The 22,845-nt window shown below is 35.6% G+C and overlaps 1 protein-coding gene across 1 annotated transcript in view; it reads left to right on the forward strand.

Annotated features, from left to right (window-relative positions):
- SMCHD1 (structural maintenance of chromosomes flexible hinge domain containing 1) overlaps positions 1-22,845 on the forward strand; it is a 71,613-nt gene that overhangs the window by 35,463 nt on the left and 13,305 nt on the right. The window contains exons 22-37 of the mRNA XM_027650927.1: positions 1,000-1,072; positions 2,738-2,877; positions 3,858-3,992; positions 4,815-5,042; positions 5,704-5,852; positions 6,566-6,654; positions 7,166-7,284; positions 7,940-8,107; positions 9,359-9,484; positions 12,760-12,839; positions 14,309-14,466; positions 16,880-16,995; positions 17,442-17,503; positions 21,014-21,101; positions 21,506-21,637; positions 22,457-22,606. Coding sequence (XP_027506728.1) covers positions 1,000-1,072; positions 2,738-2,877; positions 3,858-3,992; positions 4,815-5,042; positions 5,704-5,852; positions 6,566-6,654; positions 7,166-7,284; positions 7,940-8,107; positions 9,359-9,484; positions 12,760-12,839; positions 14,309-14,466; positions 16,880-16,995; positions 17,442-17,503; positions 21,014-21,101; positions 21,506-21,637; positions 22,457-22,606 — 2,013 coding nt within the window. The remainder of the gene's footprint in view (positions 1-999; positions 1,073-2,737; positions 2,878-3,857; positions 3,993-4,814; positions 5,043-5,703; positions 5,853-6,565; positions 6,655-7,165; positions 7,285-7,939; positions 8,108-9,358; positions 9,485-12,759; positions 12,840-14,308; positions 14,467-16,879; positions 16,996-17,441; positions 17,504-21,013; positions 21,102-21,505; positions 21,638-22,456; positions 22,607-22,845) is intronic.

The raw sequence follows: 22,845 nt of genomic DNA on the forward strand, positions 1-22,845 counted from the left end.
TGAAATCTTTCATTCTTGTAGTTGAGATGATGAGTAGTAATAGTTAATGTCGGGGATATCTGCTTTTCCCCTTTACTTTAGTGGGGCTTCAGCTGGTATGTGCTGTTTGGTTTTCCAGCAGACCTGTATGGTTGGGTGGCTGGTCAGAGCTGGAGAGTTTTCATGCACCTGCGTGTCTGGCCATCAGCTGGGGACCTCGTGTATTTGATGTGGCTGCAGTTGTGATGCACCTGCCCAGGCCTCATTGCACTTTTCCCACCAAGCAAACCAGAAGAATTGCCTGGTTGTTTTCATGCAATCTACAAGGTGTTAATATTGCACATATACTGTGAGGCATGGCAAGGGCATACGCCACGATTATAAAACTAAACTTTTCCAGAGACAGTGTTTCTGAGTATATACAGATGACAGTTCATGAATTGCAATTAAATATTGTCAAATATCTTATGTATATAACATATGAAATTCACTTATCTGCAGTGCAACTAGTTTTTTTAAGTTGGAGCTTTTAAGATTGACTTGACTGTTTCATTCTCTGATTCTAATGTGAAAGTTGCTTTTAGTGATTCAGGCTATAGCAGTTGTTTTTCTTATGGCCTTATCCAAAGATGAGATGGACAGTAGTTGTGCCTTGCTAAGGAATAACAAACACAAAAGTTGATGACCCTTTCTTTAAAACTGCTTTTTTTTTAACTGATATATTTTTTCCCATTAAAACAGCCTTTAAGCAGGAAACCACAAGTTACGATAGCTGCTTTTAGTGGTTTTGCATGTAGTATAACATGCAAATCCTGGGCTGAATGTCTCTGAGTATAACATGGAAATGATAGATTTCAGTACAGGAGAAAAAAATGTTGATTTTTTTTTTTCCCTTTTTTTAGCAGTGCAAGAAAATTTGTAGAGATAAATTTTACATATATGTGAAGTGACATGATTATGTTAGACAGTTTATTGTATGGGATTTTTTAAGGTTAACATTTAAAATATTCTTTTCATCAGAACTTTAATCTGAAGATTACTCTTCCTGGTTTGAAAGAAGACACACAAATCATTAAAATAAGATTGCAGCCTGGTAAGTATTCTTAAAATATTTAATGAATTTCTGTTGAACTTTATTCTGACACTATTAATGAAATACTTCTCCCAAGAAGGTTAAACATTTAGAGAAGTATAAAGAAATGATTCTATCTCATCCAAATGATGACTAGAAACTAAATAAACCTAAGGGCATGTCATTCTTGGCAGGAGTAATATCATACAGCCCAATTCTGTCTATTGTTCTAGCAGCTGAAATTTTTCTGCTTACTGGAGACTAATTTTTCGTTTCTTTTTTTAATCATTTTAAATCTTTTTCTAACATAGCAACATTGAATGAATTAATTTCTTCTAATTTTTCTTTAGCATTAAGATCTTTAACCTGTACTAGTATGCATTGACCTGTTCTCCCTGTAGAAAAAATGTTGTGAATGAGTAAGTGCTCATTCAGTTTCCTATCCCAGCAAAGGGGATGCTTTGGCAATTGGACTGTGACTGAAATTTTAATGTTACATGTTGAATTAATCATAATGCAAGAGAGGAACCTGGAAGTCTGTAAGGACACTGCCCTTACCAGAATTTTATGTTTTGTGGATGTCTTGATGCTGAGGATTCCCTTATATGAGACCTGTTATCCCTTGTTACTTGTGTTTTTCTGAATTTGGGGTGCAAGGTGTAGTCTGAAGGCTGATTTTTGGCCTTCCAGATTACCAAACTTGAGGCGTCTGTGTCTCATTTTGCATAGAAATTGTGTACTTCAAGCTTTGTTAGGCCAACAATGAGCAGTTTATTCCATTATTCTTTGTCTTTTGAGGAGGTAAGGCTTCATATAGAAAACAGAGTGGAATGCCTGAACTTGAGACAGGCTGTGTTGTGTATTTGTGTATTGCTGTTATTTACCTTGGACTGAAGGCAGCTTTGTCCTTCGTGAGAATCTTTTTCTTTTGGCAGTGTAGAGATGCTTCTTCTTCTTTCTTCTCACTGGACTTATCCTTGGCTTTTAAAGCTGTTTTTTGAGGAAGCAGCGAATAAAAGCTATTTCAGTCTCTTGTTCTTCAACTACTGAGTTTGAAATGGAAGTTTTTAATGCATCATACATAAAGGATGTTTCTGAAAATTTGCCTTCTTTATTCCTTCAGGACTTGCCTTTTAATAGTAATCTATTACTTCCTTGTCTTTGTTAAAACTGATAAAAAATAATTATATGTTCAAGGAGATAGACTTCATTGAATAGCTTCACTTTACTGTCCAAGTAATGACAACAAAGTTTTCTTTTGCATTTCTTTGCTTGCAGATTTTACCTGTGATAGCTTTGGCAATTAATCAGATATTTCAACATGAATATTTTGGGTTTTAACATGTCAGAAGAAAGCTCCAAGGTTCTTTTTGATCAATGTGAATCCATTAGTATGTACACAGACCCATATCCTGTGTTTACACCTTGTATATGCTGAATTTCATCTTGTCTTAACTATTCCATACTGAATTCAAAAGATTGGCAGGTGTTATGTATTGAAGGACAAAAAGGGTCTAGAACTTTTAAATATAAACCAATACACCTGAGTTGTTTTAGGTGGTTTGTTACCACACATACCTTGGTAGCTTGGCCTTAAAAACTCCTTGAGATAGCAAAAACTGAAACTCAGTGTCTCACTAGTTAGCTAAAATATAAGTGCTGTTATGCAATTCTGCATTTTTACAGGCCCTCCTCATCAACTGAAAGTAAAACCAGATTCAGAAATTCTGAAGATTGAAAATGGTACAGCTTTTCCCTTTCAGGTTGAAGTACTGGATGAATCAGGAAATATAACAGCACAGCCAGAGTTGATTGTTCATTGTAAGGTAAACTGCATTTCATTATGTGCCATAAGAATTTTGAAACTTTCTTTTTAAAGAGCTGAGAGAAGAGTCTATTTTGGAATCTAGATAGAGTTTAATATCTTTAATAATGCTTTTGAAGTTTCTACAGTTCAGTAGCCAAACTGTGACTCTCTTACCTCATCTGTTACAAATCATTCAATAAGTTTTAGAATCAGTGGAACTAGGCCATAGAAATGGAAGAGAAAATTATGTGAGGATATACACAATGTTAAAATTTATTCAGAAAAATAACTTCATACAGCTTACTTTTGATATTTTTCTTAAGTTGAAAAAAGCAAGTCTAGTGCCAAAATGAATATTTGATAAGACTATTATCATAGACATGAATCTAAGCTCAGAAGAGAATGCATATCTTGCTCTGACTTTAAGAAGTAAAAAAACTTGCTCTTTTGGCAACTTGCCCTTTTTTTTTTGACTCAAGAAAGTAACTTTTCCAATTCTAGTGAAATTCAGCAAGAACAAAGAAAAGTGTTTTTCTCACTGCAAAATTCCACTTACGCTTTATATGCATACATTGTCTTCCTGCAGGCTGGGTCTGCAATAGTATGATATGTTGAACTCAATGTTTAAATTCATTTAATGCGTGATGTTTAGTAAATTAATGAAAATTATGTTTACTTCAGAGTTTAATTGAATTTATTGCATAATGGCAGAAGAGACTAATGCTTATGCGTTAGTACAAAGCAGTTGGATGGATAGTATATTTTATTTCTATAACTTCCTCCTTTCTCCCACACATCTCTTACCACCTGCAGAAAACTACAGGTGTTGGTCTTGCAGGCTTCTGGAAAACTGAAATATATCAAATTTTTCTGTATATAGTCCTATATATATATATATATATATATATATATATAGGGACTTGTACAAATAATAATTTCTGGAGTAATCATTTTTCTTCTGTCAAAGAAACTTGAAATTTATTCTTAAGTTTTTAATAGTTTTTAGGTGCTTCAGACCTTCCTGTGTATTCTGTGGACTGCAGTAATGGAGGAACAAACATTTTAACTGGTCCAGTTATTCATGTACAGAATATCAAGAAAGACCAGATACTGAAAGCAAGAATTGAAATACTTGTAAGTATTGCTTGGAAAGTTTGCATGAACAAAAAATTAAAAACAGTTTATTGTACTGTGTTACATCTTTTATGAATCAACCCCTAAAAGTTACTGGTTTAGTTACCATAAGCCTGATAATCAGGTGGCTGCACTTTTTAATCTCTAGGAAATCATAAAAAGACAAAGAATTTTTTAACTTTTTTAACTTTTTTTTTTCTTCACCTCTTACTCTTTATTTCTTAAATCCGTGAGGTGTTTTCAGAAATATGCATATTTTCTGCCCCTTATTACTACCTGGATTATTTTGACAAATTGCATTGTCATTGCATAAACATTTAGTGTCAGAAAAGGTATAGCAATCAATAGTTTTTTGTAGCATTTCAGTTTTAAATCTCTTGAAATATAATTTTTTTTAAAAAATGCTACTGAACATACCAGTTCTCTGGTAGTCAGGAGACTCACACTGCTGCAGAAAATAACACCTGTGTGTGGTTTACCCTGGAAAAATGTGTAAACAAATACTAATATTGCAAGATGACCTATATGAAAGGATACTTATGATTATTCTTAAGAAATATTTTGTAAATTGTGTAACATAGTATTTCTAGAATAGAAAAATATTCTAAATAGCTAGCATCAATTCTAATATCTGTAAAAAGTTGTAAGTATACTGGCACATCCTTTTGATTTACTTTTGACAAGTCAAGCTGATTTCATGTCTAGACACCTGATCACATCTGGTAAACCAGAGTAGTGACATAAGCTATTATGGACTTATGTCTATGTGTATCTACATTTAATATCTTAATTATATGTCTTTTCTTTCCCTCCCATGTGTAGAATTGTAAAGATGTACCACCAGTGGAAAAGATTATTAAACTTCTTCCTAGCAGTCATGTTGCAAGACTACAAGTCTTAAGTATGAACGGACAAAAAGCTCTTCAAATTAAACATCAGGATGAAATTAGTTGCGTTGCTGGCCGTATCATGAACAAGCTTATATTTCAGATGTATGATGAGGCAGAAAGGGAGATACCCATAACTGCAGCTGCTGCAGAAAAAATCAAGGCAAGTACTTTGAACTAAACAACAGCATGGTATGTGGGAGAGATACAAAGTTTATTCCCTTAAAATCCATAGACATCAGACTGTGAAATAATATTCCTCAAGACTGTGTTATTAAGCATGGGAACTTAACTCTCTGGTTTTTTTTTAAATATTCTTATTTTATTTAATTAAATGTTAAATAATGCTTCAGGGTGGTACTATGAAAAGCAGGTTAGTATTTCCAGTGCTTCTCCTAAACACATAAAATAATTAGGACATAATTACGATTCTTCAGATCTGAGGCTTTCCCAACATTTAGGAACTTTTGAAAAAGCATGTTCCTTATGGAGGTTTGTTTGCCTGTCTTATCTCCCTGTCTGTGTACATATTTGGAGTCTAATACAAACATAGAGATTCGCTTTTTTAGGTGAGGTTTTTCAGAATTGGATCTTTTCTAACTCAGGGTTAGTGAGGGCAACTTAATGTATGTTTGGATTTGTGTGCATTTTTTTTCTGAGGAATTGACTGTATTTGGGAAGATAGTGTTGGTTACTGTTGGGAAATGTACAGGCTTTCCATTGAAGGTTTCTATTGCCTTTATGTTAGAATGGTTAAAAGATGTATTATGTAGTTAATTATTAATAATTTGGCTTTTGATTAATTTATGACATTTTAATTTTAGGTTAACTGGACACCTAAAATTGACAGAGAACTGTTGATGCAGGGATTATTACCTGATGTAAAAGTACCGAGCTCAGTAAAAGATGTACGTTACTGTCTAATTACTTATCTTGATGAACACGTGTCTTTGGAGAGTGCATTCACAGTCAGGTTTGTTCATTTCAAATATTTTTTATTAATTATGTTGTTGGCATAACATTGTAGATCTGTACTTTGAGGTAAAACAGAAGTCTTTCTACGAAGCTCAAATAATGAAATGAGCTGGCAAATTAACAGGAGAATGTAAGTTTGGGGGAGGGAGGAAGAGTTTGTGCAAATTGTTTACATGTGAGAACATTACCTATGTGAAAGACTCCATCATGATCTGTTTGTATGCAGTAATCACTTGTGTAAGTATACATACACCGAAGAAGATTATCTTTGAAAATTTTCAGTAAATAATAGCTCTTAAAATCACTAGTTTTAGAGTTAGGTCACTTGTTACTGAAGAGAAGTATCACTATGAAGTTAGTTCTGCATCTGGTTTCTCAGTCAAAAAAGATAGGCTGTAAATTGAACTTAAAATTGTGTGTTTATCACTCTTAGTGAGTCTAGGCAGTTAGCTCTCCTTGTATCTTTATGAAGTTTATTAAGATGAATCTGATTCTAAATTAGTGTATTTTGTGTGATGTTAATAGGTTAAAATAAACTAATTAGGTCACAGCACACTGATGCTGGGGTAAATTTGCAGCAACTAGTCATTTCACAGATCTGCAGTAGGAAAATAAATTACATGACTAAGCATTAAGATATTTATCATGCCTACTATTATGTTATGTTTACCTTGATGGGAAAAGTAAGTCAATATTCATATGCTGCTTCAGACCAGTTCCTGATGATCCCAAACACATTAAATGTAAACTAAAAGGTTCAAACACACTGCGGATGGGCGAAGAACTACAAAGTGAAATTGGTGAGTATTTGCATATTCTTCCATTTCTTTTAAGATACATTTCTTTTTCTTTGCAGTTTATTAAGCCTGTTCTGTATACAGATGTCAACAAGAGTAAATTATCTGTAACTATTTTAATATAAAAACTAGGTTTATATTCTAATTCATGGAAAGATGATCAGACTTCTCTAGTGGCCCTTATACAATTCTGGAGTTACTCTCTGCTAAAATCTGGCTCTGAGTTTGTTCATTGGGACAGATTGCCCAGAGAGTTTGTGGAGTCCCTGTACTTGGAGATACTCAGAAGCTGCTTGGTTGCAGCTGGCTCTAGGTTGCCTTACTTGAGCAGAGGCTTTGGACCAGGTGACATCCAGAGGTCCCATTCTACCTCAACCACTCTGCGATTCAGTCATGTAAATTTTCTCTATTGTGTCTATGTTGTGTACGTTTATATTCCATATGTTGTATAATGTTTCATTAAAGTAGCTGCTGAGGTAATCGTCTTAATAACCATCATCATCTTTTTTAACAGATGTAATGATTACAGATCAGTTTGGAAATCAGGTTCAGACAGTGACATCTGCATGTGTAAATTCCCTAGGAGTTTCTGGGCCTGGACTTGATAAATCAAATTTGAAAATAACTTGGCAGGTATTTATAAGAGTGTCATATAGTTTATTTCTTCGTGGCATTTGTGTGGTAATTGTCTGAATTCTGTCACACAGAATTGAACCAAAATTACACACTAGTTGGTAAGATGTGCAACAAGAGGCTTAAAGCTTTAAAATTCTATGATCCAGTTCTAAGGAATACAGCAGCATCTGTTAAAAACCTTATCACTGCTGCAGCTATCCAATGTGGGGACCAGTTTGCTTTGTGCTTGAGTCAGGTTTGCTTTGTTTCTAGTCCATTGTTCAGTGTGTTCTTCTGTCTTGTTTTTAGTCTTTTCTTCTGTGTTTATTTGTGTTGGTACAGTTGATTTTAGATCTTTTGAAAAACTTTGTAGAATGGTCTAATGTCTATACCTTTTAAAGTATACTGGATATAATCAAGTCGTGCATAACTTATACACTGGAAAACAAGTTTCTGAGAAATGCTCAATTTCACTGATCACTTCTTACTCAAGAAGTTCGTTTAAATTTAACAGAAGGCATAGAGCTTGCATTTTAATTTTTAATCCACTGTTTTCACAGTAAAAACAGCAAATAGTGTCTAGACAGTTTTAATATTAAATACTATATTGAAAAAAAATTAACTATACTTCACTTTACTTGTTCTTTATAAAATCTTCTTTATTTTTTAATAGGACAGTACTCAAACAATGAAAGTAAAAGGTATTCGGTACAAACCCTGTTTACTTGGAAGCAAAGAATTGTGCTTTGCTTGGCGTGAATTTTCTGACTTTCTCAGGGTGAATTTAATAGCAGGATTGCCTGCTAAATTGCAGTTTGTGGATTGGCCAGAATTAGAAAAGGTAAGTTCAGTAGTTTTGTTTTAGAGAAAAAGCAACATGATCACTAGTCAGGTCCTTTTATTTCCAGAGCTTTTGGGACCACAGATCGTGATTTCTTAGTATTTATACTTGTAAAATTGTCAGAATATGACTGCTCTAGAGGCATTTTTTTATTCTATACAGGACAACATAACACAAGCAATGTTAAGTAAGTATTTTGCAATCTAATTATGTAGATGTGTTTTAAATGGGACTATAGATATGAAGCATTTTTCATGCAATAGCTAACTACATTAGGTTTTTAAAAGTGAACTTATTTTGAAGTAATCTAAGTCATATGTATATGTTTACAACACTGTATTCCTTCAGTATGTCTTAAACTGTTTATTCTGCCCCATTTGCATTTCTACAGATGGCATATTTTTTCCTTTCTTTGGTGCAGTAATTTTTTACTGTGGGCTGGATCCTGACACTCATCTTTCCTTGCTGTTTTCCAAAGACACAGTCCTTAATGATAGTGACAGCTGGCAGCTCATCTCTCCTTTGTCTGTTACTATTTTTTTTTGATGTTTAGGATGTAGGAAGGCAGTTTCAAATGTACCTAAGTATACAAATGTTTACAGTAAGAAAGTGGAGAGTGGAGTACAGGACTTGAATGAGAAGGCAGAAGATTTTTGGTACTATACGTTTATTTGTCTTGTTTTTCAATTGTTTTTCAAATTTTAAATTGTTTTTCAATGTTTACTTTGACTAATCGAATGATAATGCTGAAGTTGCAGCAGAAACCAGAATAGGACAGTGAAAGAGGGAAAAAGAAAACTGGATCTCTTAATAGAGGGCAGGAATCAAGGCTGGTGTGTTGGGAAAATGGAGAAGGAAGTTACTGAAGAAAATAAAAGGTTCAGCAAGTAGCATAACTAGTTTTGCTCTATAGATAGCTGTTAAAGTATATCAGAAAAAAAATGTTTTAAACCTTTAACTCTTCCTACAACAAGGACACTGATAGTCCTCTTCAGAAACATGTCCTTCCTTTTAGTCACATCGACTTGAGTAACCTGTGCAATCCAAGTAGTGCATTTTATTATGACAATAGAATGTAAATAAGGAAACTCCAGAAATACCCTCGTGGATACAATTCTATCATGGTCTAGCTATTATGGGAGACAAATAGTGTTGAAACGATGGATACCATTGCTTTGGGAATTTCTGACCTTCCATGAACATCTGAGATACCTAGGACAGAATAGTATAATGTATTTGTTTCTCTTCCAGCCTATTGCAGTGATTAATGGTAGAGAATTGGACAGGCCCCTTATTGTTCAGTTATGTGATCAGTGGGGAAATCCATCTCCTGAACCTAATGTCAAAATCAGCCTTACAAAGAGTAACAACTTAAAGGTAAGTGTAGACCTTATTATGTCAACTTTGTTTAACACAAGGTTTTTTGTCATGTCTACATTATTATGATGGTTTCACTCTTAATTTTCAGGACGTTTTTGGAAAAGTTAATTATTGTAAGAACACAAAAGCATAATTAATCTAGTATAATAGTAGTGTCAACAAATAATGTAAAGAGTTCCCAGGACAGATTGTTCAGTTTTCTTGCATTATAGCAATCACAAATAAAACGAAAATCCTATAGGACAGTGTCAAAGTGTTAGAATAGGTTCCAGGTGTTCTACAGAACCTTTTTCCAAATTTTATGTGCACATCACACCACCTCATTCCCCATGGTATCTAAGGTAATTAACTGAATGACAGTAACGATGATGATGTGGTCCCAGTTAGCAACCAAGTAATTTTTATCTGGTGGTTCTTTGACTTTGGTTCTTGAATGTATGACTTATGGTCTGTAAGTCCTACTTAATTATCCCTGTGAAATGCATTGGCAGAATAAATTAAATTAAAACAATCTAACCCAAATTTAAGTGGTTGCTGCCCTTTCCCTGAGTGAGATGTGTGAGCTGGTCTCCACACTGGTCTGTTAAAAGAAAGGAGTTTGACAGAATACTCCATTAATTAAAATTTTTGTTCTTGTTATTGAAAAAAAAAGTCAAGCAGTCAAACATTCCTAACTATTAGGGCAGAGGTTGTTACATTAAATGTATATGTTGTCAGTACAGGATATATTCATCCACCTCTGGGCATAACATTTTTCATGCAGGGCTGGTCTTGTTCCCTTTTTGTTCCTGCTTGCCATGTATCTGTGTCCCTCAGTTCTCTCAGAATACACAACAGCTAGGAGCTGTCTTTTGCTCACTTCTCAAGAATTGTGCCACAACCTCACCTTTTTCCCAGTTTAACTATGCTATTACTACTTTTTTTTCTTGGATTTTTTAAAGGAGATTTCATGATATCTTTAATATTTTTCTTCTGGCTCTTTTGCATCTCTTGCCGTAGAAGCCTGCCTCATACTTCAGGATATTTTTCTTTGCCCCAACTATTGTCTTTATGATGGCAGCTGCAGCTGATTGGCATTTCTCATTATGTTGTTCTTGAGAGAACCTACAACCTTGACAGTAACACTGTGTGGTTGTGCTGCCTCATCAAAGAGTTGTTGTGGTGGCAGGCTGTGTCTTTTCGGATTTTATGCCTTGCTCCAGGGAGGACCAACATCATGTAAAGAGTCCACATGTTCTTTATCTAAGGTGGATGTGTCCAGGAGAAGGTGTTCTGAAAACCAAGGTGGATCATTGTTGTAATATGTTTATTATGGCATGCTCTCCTAGAGCTTAAAACCAGTGTAATAAGTTTCACACATAAACAGAACAACCAACTGTATATTTGTTGAATAAACATCAGATCAGTATTCATTAGTATCTTGAAGAAACTCTTCAGAGAACTTGGCATTTCCAATAGGTTGTATGCACAGTCTCACAAAAGAACTGAGAAGCTTTTGGGAACTGAAATTCTTGAATAAACTGTCTTTCTGTATTTCACATCCCGGTCTCTAAGTCTCCAAAGTCTGATATGCAGTTGCAGCATGTGTTTCCTTTACTCCATCTTCTATCTTACAAGTCCAAAGCTAAATGAGTATAGCTGAACATAAAAACTTTGAACTCTCAGTGGAAGTGCACAAAGTACTGGTTCCTGTAAAACTTAAAACTTTTCAGTCTGTGACGGTAGTTTCAAATACAGACCTATTTTGAGTTGATTATACTCTTCAAAAGAATTTACGAAATGTTTGGCAATTTTCTTAGTCTGTCTTTATAGCACTGCCTTCCATTTGAACCATTAAGCACGCATTTTTTGCCATTGCTTTTCTCTAGTGACTTGCTAGGGATAAACACATGCTTCCATAGCTGATCCATGATGAATCAACTTTCACTTCCCCCCCCCGTTCCCGAAGTGGTTTCATTCTTTTTCTTACTGACATGAGGTTCAGGAAGGAAAATAATTTTGAAAGAAGATTGCCCACTTCAGGTGGTCCAAAATCATTATTTTTGTCTGAGTGGAGACTAGACAGTCTGCTGAAATTTCTGTTGAAATAGTAAAGGGAAAGCAATTTAATGCCGAGCACTGTTCAGATAATGACAAACATTTACGCCACATTGTTGCATTGTATCGTCTGTCAAAGAGTTGATTTCCCTCCCTAGTGAGGACTTCATTACAGAGTAACTCAGAATGTATCCGTGGCTTTGCTGTCCACCAAACTCTAAAGATACTATCTGAGGTTCTTTTGATACATTGACAAACTATTTCTTGGGTAAGACTAAAGCAGCATGCACACAAGTTTGCAGAAGAAATAGCTTCTGCTTACTTAAGGGGTGTATTAGTATTCTTTAAGATTCCCACTTGTCTCTATGAGAGGATAGGCATTTGCCATCTGCAATAGTTTCAAAAAGTTGTGGCTGAAGAGGAAAGTGATAGCTTCTCTGCCATTTAAGTAAGGCAGGTATGACTTAAAGCTACTGCTAATCATAAGACTTAAAGGACTTAGAATTGGAGGTAATTAATGTGCTAGATTAACAGAAGATGTATAAGCCATTTGTGGTGTTAGCCCAAAACAACACTGACAAGAAGTTATCATGATTAGCATTTGATTAAATGCCATTTTTTACGGTATAGAGATCTTGCTTATCATGATGTTTGATAAATAAGGTACTGTACTTCATCACTTAAAACTTTCTTCTAGGTTGTCTAACAGTCTCACATTTTTGGCAGCAAGATGATATTGAGAGACAGTTGTCATAGTTGTTTTTACTGCAGTTGTATAATTATTTAACTTTTGCTACCCAGAAATCTCTGTCCAGACTAGAGAAACACTGTAAAAGGAAATAAATAGTTTTTAGAAGGCTTTTGGATCTGAAAATATACTCAGATTAATGTCTACCGTGGATGACATGATAGTATCAGTAGCAATTAAAAAAATAACATTAATAAAATATTTGAACATATTGATGAAGAAAAATATCCTTGTTTCAGATAAAGTGATTGTTTACAAAAGATGGCAGAGATTTTTGAAACTTCTTTATTAATATTCATAACAATATTAGTATTCATAATAAATTAGTATTCATAACAGTGTCTTTCCCTAATTTAGAGTGCAAAAATACAAAGAGACTACAGCTCAAATCAACAGACAGTATGCAGGCAAATGAGATACATATTTTCTTTTAAGACTTGATGCTGCTTCTATATCACTAAAAGAATAAAATTTTTTTATTTGACAGCTTGTTCCTTCAAACCAGCAACATAAAACAGATGACACTGGTAGGGCTAACCTCGGAGTTTTTAGTATTCATGGACCTAGGTAAGTAGTGAAAACTAGATTGAAAAAAATTGAATTCGGAAATATTACTTGCTAGATGTATTTAAGCTGTGCATTTCATAAAGTACCTACCAAGTATTAATCTAGAGCTGAGATCAAACATTAATTGCTTGTATGTTGGTGGATGGCCAAATTTTGAGTTTTAAGAAATTAAGTGCTTAACTAAATAAAATTCCTTAGCTGCTTCTTTTGGTCTACTGAGAAGCTGCTAATCTAATTTTCTGAATCCTGTTTTTTCTGGTGATGGTAAAACACAGCTTATAATTGTCAACCTGCACCAAGTGCAATTGGTGTCATAAACCACTCAAAAGATTTGAAATGTAAGTGTCCCGTTCCAGACACTATGCTTTCAAAGTAGGAACACGTTCTGAGTGTTGAAATTCCACTCTCTCTGTGTGCTAGGCATTGTTTTAAAGGATTAGGTGGAGTGTCCAAAAGAATTTTAAAAATATATATTTTTCTTTTCTTATTTGCACTCAAACTAAGAAAGTCTTATTTCCAGGCAGATGTGTGTCCTGTGGCTCCTGCTTCTTTATGTGCTTCTTCACGCTCACTTCCTCATGTCTGGCTCCCCTTACACTCATATGTCCCATCTGGCTTTTCAAATTCATCATTTTTGTATCTTCTTCTATTCACAGTTCTGCTATCCACTCCCTGTACCCCTGAGCTTTTCTTGCAAGTCTGGGTTGGCTTTAGATTATTTGTTTGCATTCATATGTGCAGGATTTGGCCCATAGTACTATTTCACGTTTGGAAGAAAATAACTTTGAATGCTGTTGATGGTACTTAGTGTATTTATAATGCCTGTGTCATGGTAGAAAGATTATGAGTATTAAGTTATCAATATAGTACTGTAGGTTAGAGACAGGTTATCATACTCTTAATAGAATAATCAAAACTGGCTGGGGAGTACAGCCTCTATGCAATTAAATACCGTATTCCCAGTTATGTGTGAAAACTTGAAAATTAAGTTTTTAATACTGTAAAGAAAATTAGTTATTTGATAGTGCTGAAATCCTTATATACTGGCACTGCACTTTGCTACTTGTGAATGGTATTGGATTTGTTCTTTGGAAACTGTCAAAGCAGAACGCTCCTCAGACAGTAATTGTATTAGTTGTGCTTGCTTTCTGCTTTACTGCCTTCTGCTACTTGAAGCTGTGGTGGCTAGTGTCTTACAGACAGGCAATGAAACACGATCAGACTAAGGAAATATAATGCAAAATTAAGTTCAGTAAGCTAATATCTTAAGAATAGCTTAAACTCACAGTTTTACTTGTCTAATGTTGCATTAACACTTCTGGGTTTGTCTTCTCTTTGCTACAACTTCGCCACTACTAGATATTGTTTGTCATGCTTTCATATACATGATTCAGACTTTCGAAGCCTGTTGAAAATTACCTTTTCAGAAGAGATTTTATATCGGTTGTTATGATTTCTGTATATTGCAGGGGAGAGCACATTTTACAGCTTAGAGCCTTATACAACAAGACAACGTTAGATTGTCCTGTAATCACAGTAAATGTCCTGCCTGATCCCGAGAAACCCGTTTGCTTGAATGTTAAATATGACAGAAGTCCCGCTTTTCCAGCAGGAGGTACCTTTCCTGGTAAGTATAAAGACCCTTTAGTGGATCACTCAAGAGCTTTGTAAACCTGTGAAAAACTGTTTTAGTGATTCCGGTGGTGTATTTTCTTGCTTTTTTGGTCTCTTTTGTCTCAGTTCTTTGTTACAGCTGTATTTGAGATGCATCTGTGACACTTGGAGAGAAAAATATGTAGGTCATCTTTGGAAAGCATTTCAAAGGACTTCTTATTTATTTGTTCCAAATTGTTGGTTTTATCCATCTGTAAGTGGTAAAACTACAGAACCTCATCTATATCTCTGGTGAAATACCATATTTCAGTTTTTGATCTTCCCAAAAGTTGATCTGAGCTAGTTCATGCATGTTTCCCCTCATCCCTTTTTCTATGGAATAGTGACAGAGGAAATGAAGTGAAATTGTAGGCCAGCCATGAGTCAAGAGGAACCAGAAAGTGATCAGAAGTATGCCAGGGACAGTACAAAATGCTCTTTTCTCCTGATACATTCTCTAACAAAACAGTGATCTTTTCCTTCCAGCTAAGACCACTGACTCATTAAAGACAAAAAAACATCTCATGTTTTATATCCCAGTAGTATTTACAATGAGGAAAACAAATAAAGAAGAGTAAGTTAGAACCTTGAGGAAATATCTTTTACTAGAAGCGAAACAGAATTTGAAACTTTTGCTTTTTTCTGTATGGAAACTTTGGCATGAGTAAGAGACCTATCCTAACTAATTCCATTAGTTCACGAAACAACTCTTCTTTACAATAACCATGGACAATACAGTATCTTGCAAAGATACTCTTCAAGAAGCTGAAGTCCTGTTTACATAAATTAAATAGAAAGCAAGAAGATTCTGTCAGTTTAAGTTTAACGCCGTATTAAGGAAGGCAGAAAAAGACTTCAGTAATAATTGAGTGAAATTTAAAAAAAAAACAAACTTGAGACCTGGGAAACCTATTGTATTTTGTCAATAGTATCTGTGAAGGAGAGTAAAGTAGTTTCCAAACTACTTTTTTTTCACATTTGAATCCTGCCTTGTATTTTAAAAGAATAAAATTAAAATTTGAATCTTCAGTAGATGACTTTGAGATCTATTTGATGCAATGCTAAGAAATTTCCTATACCAAATGATATTCACTTAATTATAAATTAAAGTTATTAACTCTAATATGCTAATCCTACTTAATTTCGCCTTTATTTGAAAGCAATAAAGTAAGGTGGCAAATCTGATGCAGTTTTCAGAAAGTTTCAGGAGAGGTCAAGGAAACTTTTGATCAGGTGGTGTGTTTTCAGTACTGGGCAGTTGTTGGAAGGAATATAACAAATATAACTAAGTGACTTGATGGCTAAGAAGTGGGAGCAAGTTGGGAACTATGACTTTCGTACAGGAAAGTGGTGCCTTAAAAAGGTATTTGAAGAAGCTGACAAATGTGTGAATGCGAGTGATCCTTCTGTTGTAGAGTACTTGGTTTCTTAGACAGCTTTTGACAAGTTTCTTAACCAAAGGCTCTATAAGATGTTACAGGACACTGTCCTTCCTATAATTCAGTCTTTCTCTTTAGATGGACTTAAAAATTGTTTCTCTTATTAGTGTCTTCAATTCAGTGAGATTTCAGCCTAAACATCTGATTTTTTCCCACCTATTCCTTTGTAAATGTTTCTGGATTCTCAGATGATAAAGGTCATCCAAAGGTGACAAAAAAAAATTGAAAATCTGCTTCATACAAATCCATTTGTTGTATTCCCAAATCTTTATGAAATACCCACAACATCTGTTCAAAATTTAGAATAAAAAGGATGTGTTTGTGGTACTAGGAGCTGAGAAGCAGAATACCCCCACAAATACAAAGTCTGGGGTGTTGGGGCTTGTTTCTTTACCATCTTAACTTGATCAGCCAACATTTTTATTGCAAGAGGTTTTTGTTCTTTAGAATACTCCATATAGTGTTATGAACTTGATTAAATTCACAGGGTATTTTAGTTTTGCCTAGAGAAAGCATAATGTAGAATCTTAGAATAACAGAGTGGTTTCGGTTGGAAGGGACTTGTAAAGATCATCTAGCTCCAACCTCCCTGCCAGACAGACCTTTTTCAAATATAGTGTGTGGTATAAATCATCCAGGTTTTGAGAGTAAACAGCTTCATCAGGAGATAACTTATATAGTATATATGACATTACATTTTTTAATAAAATTAGGTAATTTCTTATTAGCAGCCTCATATCAATTAAATACTACATAAATAAAATACTTTAACGTCCTAATTATTTGACTTACTGGTGAGCTCAGGTACACCTGAATGTGGGCACTGTAGTCTTGTAGAGAGTCATGCCTGCATTTTTATCTTAGGTGTGAAACAGAAATTAGTGAAGTTTAGGCTTCTTAATTCTCAATAAAAATAATCTTCAAAGAATGTTGTCTCTTATCCCACAGATTTTATGGTTAGTGTTCTTTCTGAAGATGACACCATTATTAAAAATATCAATCCAGCACGGATTTGTATGAAAATGTGGGAAACACAGAGCAGCCGGATTAGGTCACCAATTGATGTAAGTCATCAAAATGCATTTTCAAAACCGATGTCAAAATGCCAGCATAGGCCAAGCATATTTGTAGTAGAAACTTTCCTTCATTTGACTTAGATCTATATCCTGTTCTAGATTTTAAGTAACAAGTATTACAGATCAGCCATATTTGTTTGTCAGGATCTGTCCTGTTACAAGTTGGCAGACTGCTCAAGTATCAATACTACAATAATAACAAAAATGTTACTGCTCTGCGGTAGCTAACTCATAGCAGGGAGAGGATTAAAAATTGTCACCCTGAATTTTGCAGATTCCAATAATTAAGGATATGAAACTAGTGCCTAAATTATAGGTGATCTCATTGAATTACTGTGTGCTATCAGTACTGCAAATCATTAGGACTTGATAGCATGTTACAAGTAAGGTACTTTCAGTATATTGCATTAAATTTTTTGGATCTTTCTGTACAGGTTACAACATTTAGCTGTAGTAAAGTGAAGGATGAAAAGGAAGATGGCTTCTTCTACTTCAGGTATAACAGTATTTATTTTATAATTACTGATGCAACTTACTATACAAAATACACAGTTTGAAATAGAAACAAGAGTTTTATGTTTTGATAATAACAGTCTGTTATGGAATCAGTAGGATACAGTCCTAAGAAAAGGTGAAAGATACTGGCAAGATGCAAAGAGATGGAGTTAAATTCTTCCCTAGACACTTTCAGACTTTCTTTTAATCTGAGAGTAGAGAAGAGTCTAAGATAATATATTGGCTTCGTGGCGGCGCGGCCTGGCCGACCCCGGGCGCATGCGTGGTGGCGCGGCCCGGCCCTGGGCACGGAAAGGAGCGAGAGAATGGGAGCTTCGTCTGTGCGGACAGTGCCATCGTGGGAGATGAGAGGGGAGCCCCGGAACACAAAGAAGAGAAGGACAACTCTAAACCTGGGCAGATGGAGCTCGTTCAGCGCTGTAAGACCATCCATCCAAGAGAAGGTCACTCTAAACAAACCTACGTCCTGAGGACCTCGCTGCCACTGTCCAAGCTCACTCGGCCCCGGCAGATAAACCTTAGGATTAAAGGGTGGGCTCAGTTCAGCGCACACTGCTTCTCACCTAAAAAATCCGTTGCGCAGGCTCAAAGGCCTTACCCACATTTGCAAAGCCCTGTATCACCAGCGCGCTTGTAACAAATGTGGGTAGAGACCTTTCCCAAATCTTCGTTCACGAAGACTGGCCATGATGATGATAATATATTAGAATGCATTGTGAGAAATGCTAGCAATGAAGAGACTACATCATCAGTTTGTCATGTGTATAGCAACATTCCTTAATTCTTTTCAGTGTAATGTTCAACTGCTGTAGAATTGCAGGCTGTACAAAGCAGACTTAACTCTTTATTTAATTCCTCCTGTAGCTGTGAGTTGATCCTCAACCATAATCTTGGCCCTGTCAGTTTAGTATTCTCCTTGAGCTACTTATTCAGAGATACTGTCTTAGATGACCAGCAACAGAACTAGAGCTCATCCTAAGCTGGTGCCTGACTTGCCATATTCTTTCCACATCTATTTCTGGTAGGCCCTCACTGGGATCAGCTGACTAGTCACAGTACTGGCTGTTGATTCAAGCTCTTGCCTCCTAGGAGTAAGCTTTCCTTCTGCTTTCAGAAAGCAGACTTTTAGGATCACCTTATTGCAGCAGATACTACTGTTGTACAGCTGATCCTGGTTTCTGCATTAGAGGACAGAGGTAGGTTGCTGCAGCTCAGTTATGTTAAGATCTCAGGAAAGTCTGAATGGCAGCACTTCAAGAGGTGTGATAAGAAGTTTCCTAACTTGTCTCTCAGCTGCAACTCCCCTTCCTTTTGAGGAGCATAGTAGAGTTCCAGAAACCAGGCATCCAGTTTGTAAAAGGACCTTCATGTATCATTAAATCTTCAAAACTTTTTTCCTGGGAGTTGAGACTCAAATCCAGGGGTCTGACTCAGCTTTTTATGCAGTGCACATGTACCTCCATCTGTCATATCCAACCAAGAAACTAACCCATCTGGGAGGGCAATTGTTACAACCCTTGTTTATTCAGTCTTTTTAACTTCTCTAATAATGTACAGCAAGGTGATGTATTTGTATATGAAGACTTTTTTATTTAAGAGATTACAGCTAATTCAAAAAACTATTTAGGCATGGCTTTGTGTATAGTTTCCAAGATCTGTCTTTACCTTGAAGGCATTTGAGGTTCCAAAGCTGTCTAAGGCTGAATTTGGCAGCTGTAGCACATGGAGACTCAAATGAGGATACAGTTTTGCTTTTAACAGAACAGTTTTTGTGTGGCTGGTCCAAGGTTATGAAATGAACTTCTTTAGAAACCGAGGGTTGCTTCAGATTTGCACTATGAGGTACATTTCTGTAACATTGGTCATTCTGAGAAATACTTAGTAGGTATAATTAAATATAATTAATAGGTATAATTAAAACATAAGAACTCCCTAAAATGTTATCAAAACAAGGCACTCTGCATCATGTATTTGTACCTCCATAAAAAGAAAACTAGAATGAATGTGCTGATGTGTAGTCGTGCTAATAAATGTTCTCCTGTAAAAAGCACTGTGGTCAATGTGATATAAACTAACCTGTATAAACTTGAATATGGAATTATGTAAATCTTGACATCGGTGTCTGTAGTGTACTAGTTGTTCACAGATGTCCAGAATTAAAACTCCCAACTATACTGAAAAATTTGAAAGGACACTGCCCATTAGCAGCACTCGTAGAAAAGGTACGTTTTAGTCCTTGCTACCAGTGTCTGCGGCATCACTGGTTTGTCTCAAGTTTTCCTGTTCTTGGCATAGTCAAATGGTTTTCATCTATTTATTGCCAGTCAGTAACATGAATGCTATTATGCAGTCTTACAACTTTCATAGCAATTGTGTCATTTCTTCTTTTCATAAAGCCTGTATCTGTCCAACTGTGAGATCCTTAGCAGATTATTTACAACTCAGTTTTTTTTATGCATTCTGACAAGGCAGATGCTACTATCAGTCTTAAGCTAGATAAAATGCAGAAAAGAAGGTAGAATTCTTTCTTCTCTATATGAAATATAAACATGGAAAAGTCATGACCTATTCTAGAAATATTAAAGCTTTGGAATTTTGCTTTTTACAAGTTACACATTCCAGGGAATCTTGCATATCACTCCTTCCCAAACAAAAGAAGAAAAAATAAATATCTTAATATATTAACAAAACAGATTAAATGCTGTATATTGAAAACAGAAGTCTTACTAAGCAGTACAAGAGTGCCACGAGTCATCCTCAGAGAAATATCTGAATCTTGGCTGTTTGGATCTCCTCCAAAGTTTCTAAGCGTTTGTAAGTCACTGCTATCCCTTGTTAAACACTGTGAAGGTCTTCTGGATGCCGTGTGACCTTCCTTGCTCGGTGAAGTTTTGTTTATAGCAGCAGAACGTCTGGTCTTTCCTTCATGTTTTGATGGTAGGGGCTCTTTGCCAGTAGTCTACACTCTGGAATGCTGTACGATAAAATGAAAACAGTTTTTTCTTTCACTGGACTCAGCATGGGCAAGTAGTCCAAGTTACCCGACTTTGAACAATCTGAGTAAGGGAAGGAATTAGCTACTCAAATTTTATGTAAATTTTATTAGATTTTGAGAGAATTTATTGCAGATCTAAGTGTGTCTATGCTTTACTCTAGAAGCTTTATGAAAATTCATTGAATGGGAAGTGAAATGAAGTAGACTTGCAGATTTCTGAACAGTAGAGCCACAACAAACTTCCTATCAGCTAGGAGAGACAAACTCTCGAAGGAGACTTTCCTCACTCAAGCTTCCAAAAGTCTCACCTCAATTCTTGAGAAACTTTGATGGCTTCCTTGCTGAAAGAAGAGTATTATACCTTAAATAAGAAGAGTATTATGGCTTTCTAACTGGTTGGAGGACTACTCAGAATTTGAATTGCTTGCATGCTTACATACTTGTCACTTCAGTACTGACTCGTGTTTGCTTGGTTTTTATTTTTGGTTTATTTAGGGATAAAGTGGTTCCAGAGCGAGTGGGCACTTACAGTATCCAGTTTACCTTTGCAATGGATAAGACAAATATGCTCAACAGTGAACAGGTTTGAATCTATAATTAATTGCATGTAGCCAATAGCATGTAATACAGAATCATCTGTGAGAAGTGTTATGATACTTTGTAGATTCAGAATGCAAGTACTTTCACTTGCAACTTTTGCAAAAAATTATATTTTTATTAGTTACTGATTTTAAACTGTTGATTACCAAAATATGTTTTCATTAACTTTTATAACCAAAAATTTGGTGGAATAACAGAGCTGCATAATTTGCAACCTAGTAGAAATGCTTTATGGTTGTGCTAATTTATTTCAGGATTGTCCATAAATTTCTCATGTATTTGTTTCAGTGCTTCTTGAGCAACCCAAGTGTGCAGATGAACTGCAGTTAATTACATCAGTCTTTATTTTATTTTAGTTTATTTTATTCTTCTTCCTTTTTCTGCTAGATTATAGTTGAAGTTGTACCTAATGACCCTGTGCGCTTGCTTCCTGATTCTTTACCAGCTACTCCAGCGGTTTCCAATGTTCGAGCTCTTACGAGCCGTACACTGGTCAAGGATTTATACCTTCATATAATGGTAACTATACGTTCATACAAAATCATAATTAGGGAAATATATAAGACTACTAAAAGTATTTTTAATTTTACTGTAAGGCATTGCTGCTGTTTCTTTGCAGATTAACTTCATAAAAAAAGAAAGATGTAAATCTGTGATTTTTCAGCGTATGAACAGGTGCATCTTGTTTCATTTATGTACAGATGACCAAAACTTAAATGTTCGATCCTTACTGTCAGACACGCTTCTTGTTGCCACAGGAAAAATTTGTTTCAAGAATAGATTTTGGTGGGAAAGCACTTGTATATACTGCAGATGTTTCTCTCCATGATTTTTCTTCCAGGAGGCAGTTTCTCTTAGAAATGTTGTATTATGAAAAATAAAATTTCTGGGACTCTGCATCTTCACAGGGATACAATGTACCAGTTACCACCATGAGCAAAGCAGACTCAGCTTGTGGAAAACTGATGTAATTTGTCACCAATTGAAAAAGATTTGAGTAGAAACAAAGACTAAAAATAGTAAAGAAACAGTTTCTGCTCCACCCTTTCCTAGGCTCAACTTTGCTGCAGACTCCCCTAGCCTTCCCCAAACAGTGCAGGTGGGTGGGGAATGGGGTTCACAGTCAATCCATAGCAGCTCCTCACAGCTCAACTGTGTCCTGCAGTGGGTCAGTTGGAGCACTGACCCTGTCCAGCATGGGGCAACCCCCACCTGTCCTCACACCCCTGCAACCCCCCACTGCTAGCACCTTACCATGCAAATCCACTGCAGTATAGAAATGGATTACTTAGTTCAGTTCATGTACCAAAGGAACTTTATTGTCTTTTTTACTTACAGGATGAATATAACAACCACACTGGACTTGAACTAGTTGGCAGAATAATAGCAAAAATTAAAAGCCCTAATGAAGAAGATATAGAGATCCCACAGTTTCAGGGGAAAGTCAGTACAGTGGAGTTTCCATTTGAGCATGGATCAGCTGCAATTGTAAGTGTGACTGAAATACAGAGCTCCATGAGCAATGGATCTAATGAGGTTTATTTTCCTACAGTGTCAAAGTTGATCTTACATCTCATTGTGTTCTGTGGAGGGTTAGTATATATTGTAGCTTTCCCATACAGATGAGTAGATAACTTATTTCTTCTATGTTTGGTTGCTGATTTTCAGAAAACCTGAAGGATGGACATTCGTTAAACTGTTTATCCTTGCCAAGTGAGGGAAGTGTA

Source organism: Corapipo altera, unplaced genomic scaffold (assembly GCF_003945725.1).
Source record: "Corapipo altera isolate COAL_440 unplaced genomic scaffold, ASM394572v1 24, whole genome shotgun sequence".
Taxonomy (NCBI): Eukaryota; Metazoa; Chordata; class Aves; order Passeriformes; family Pipridae; genus Corapipo; species Corapipo altera.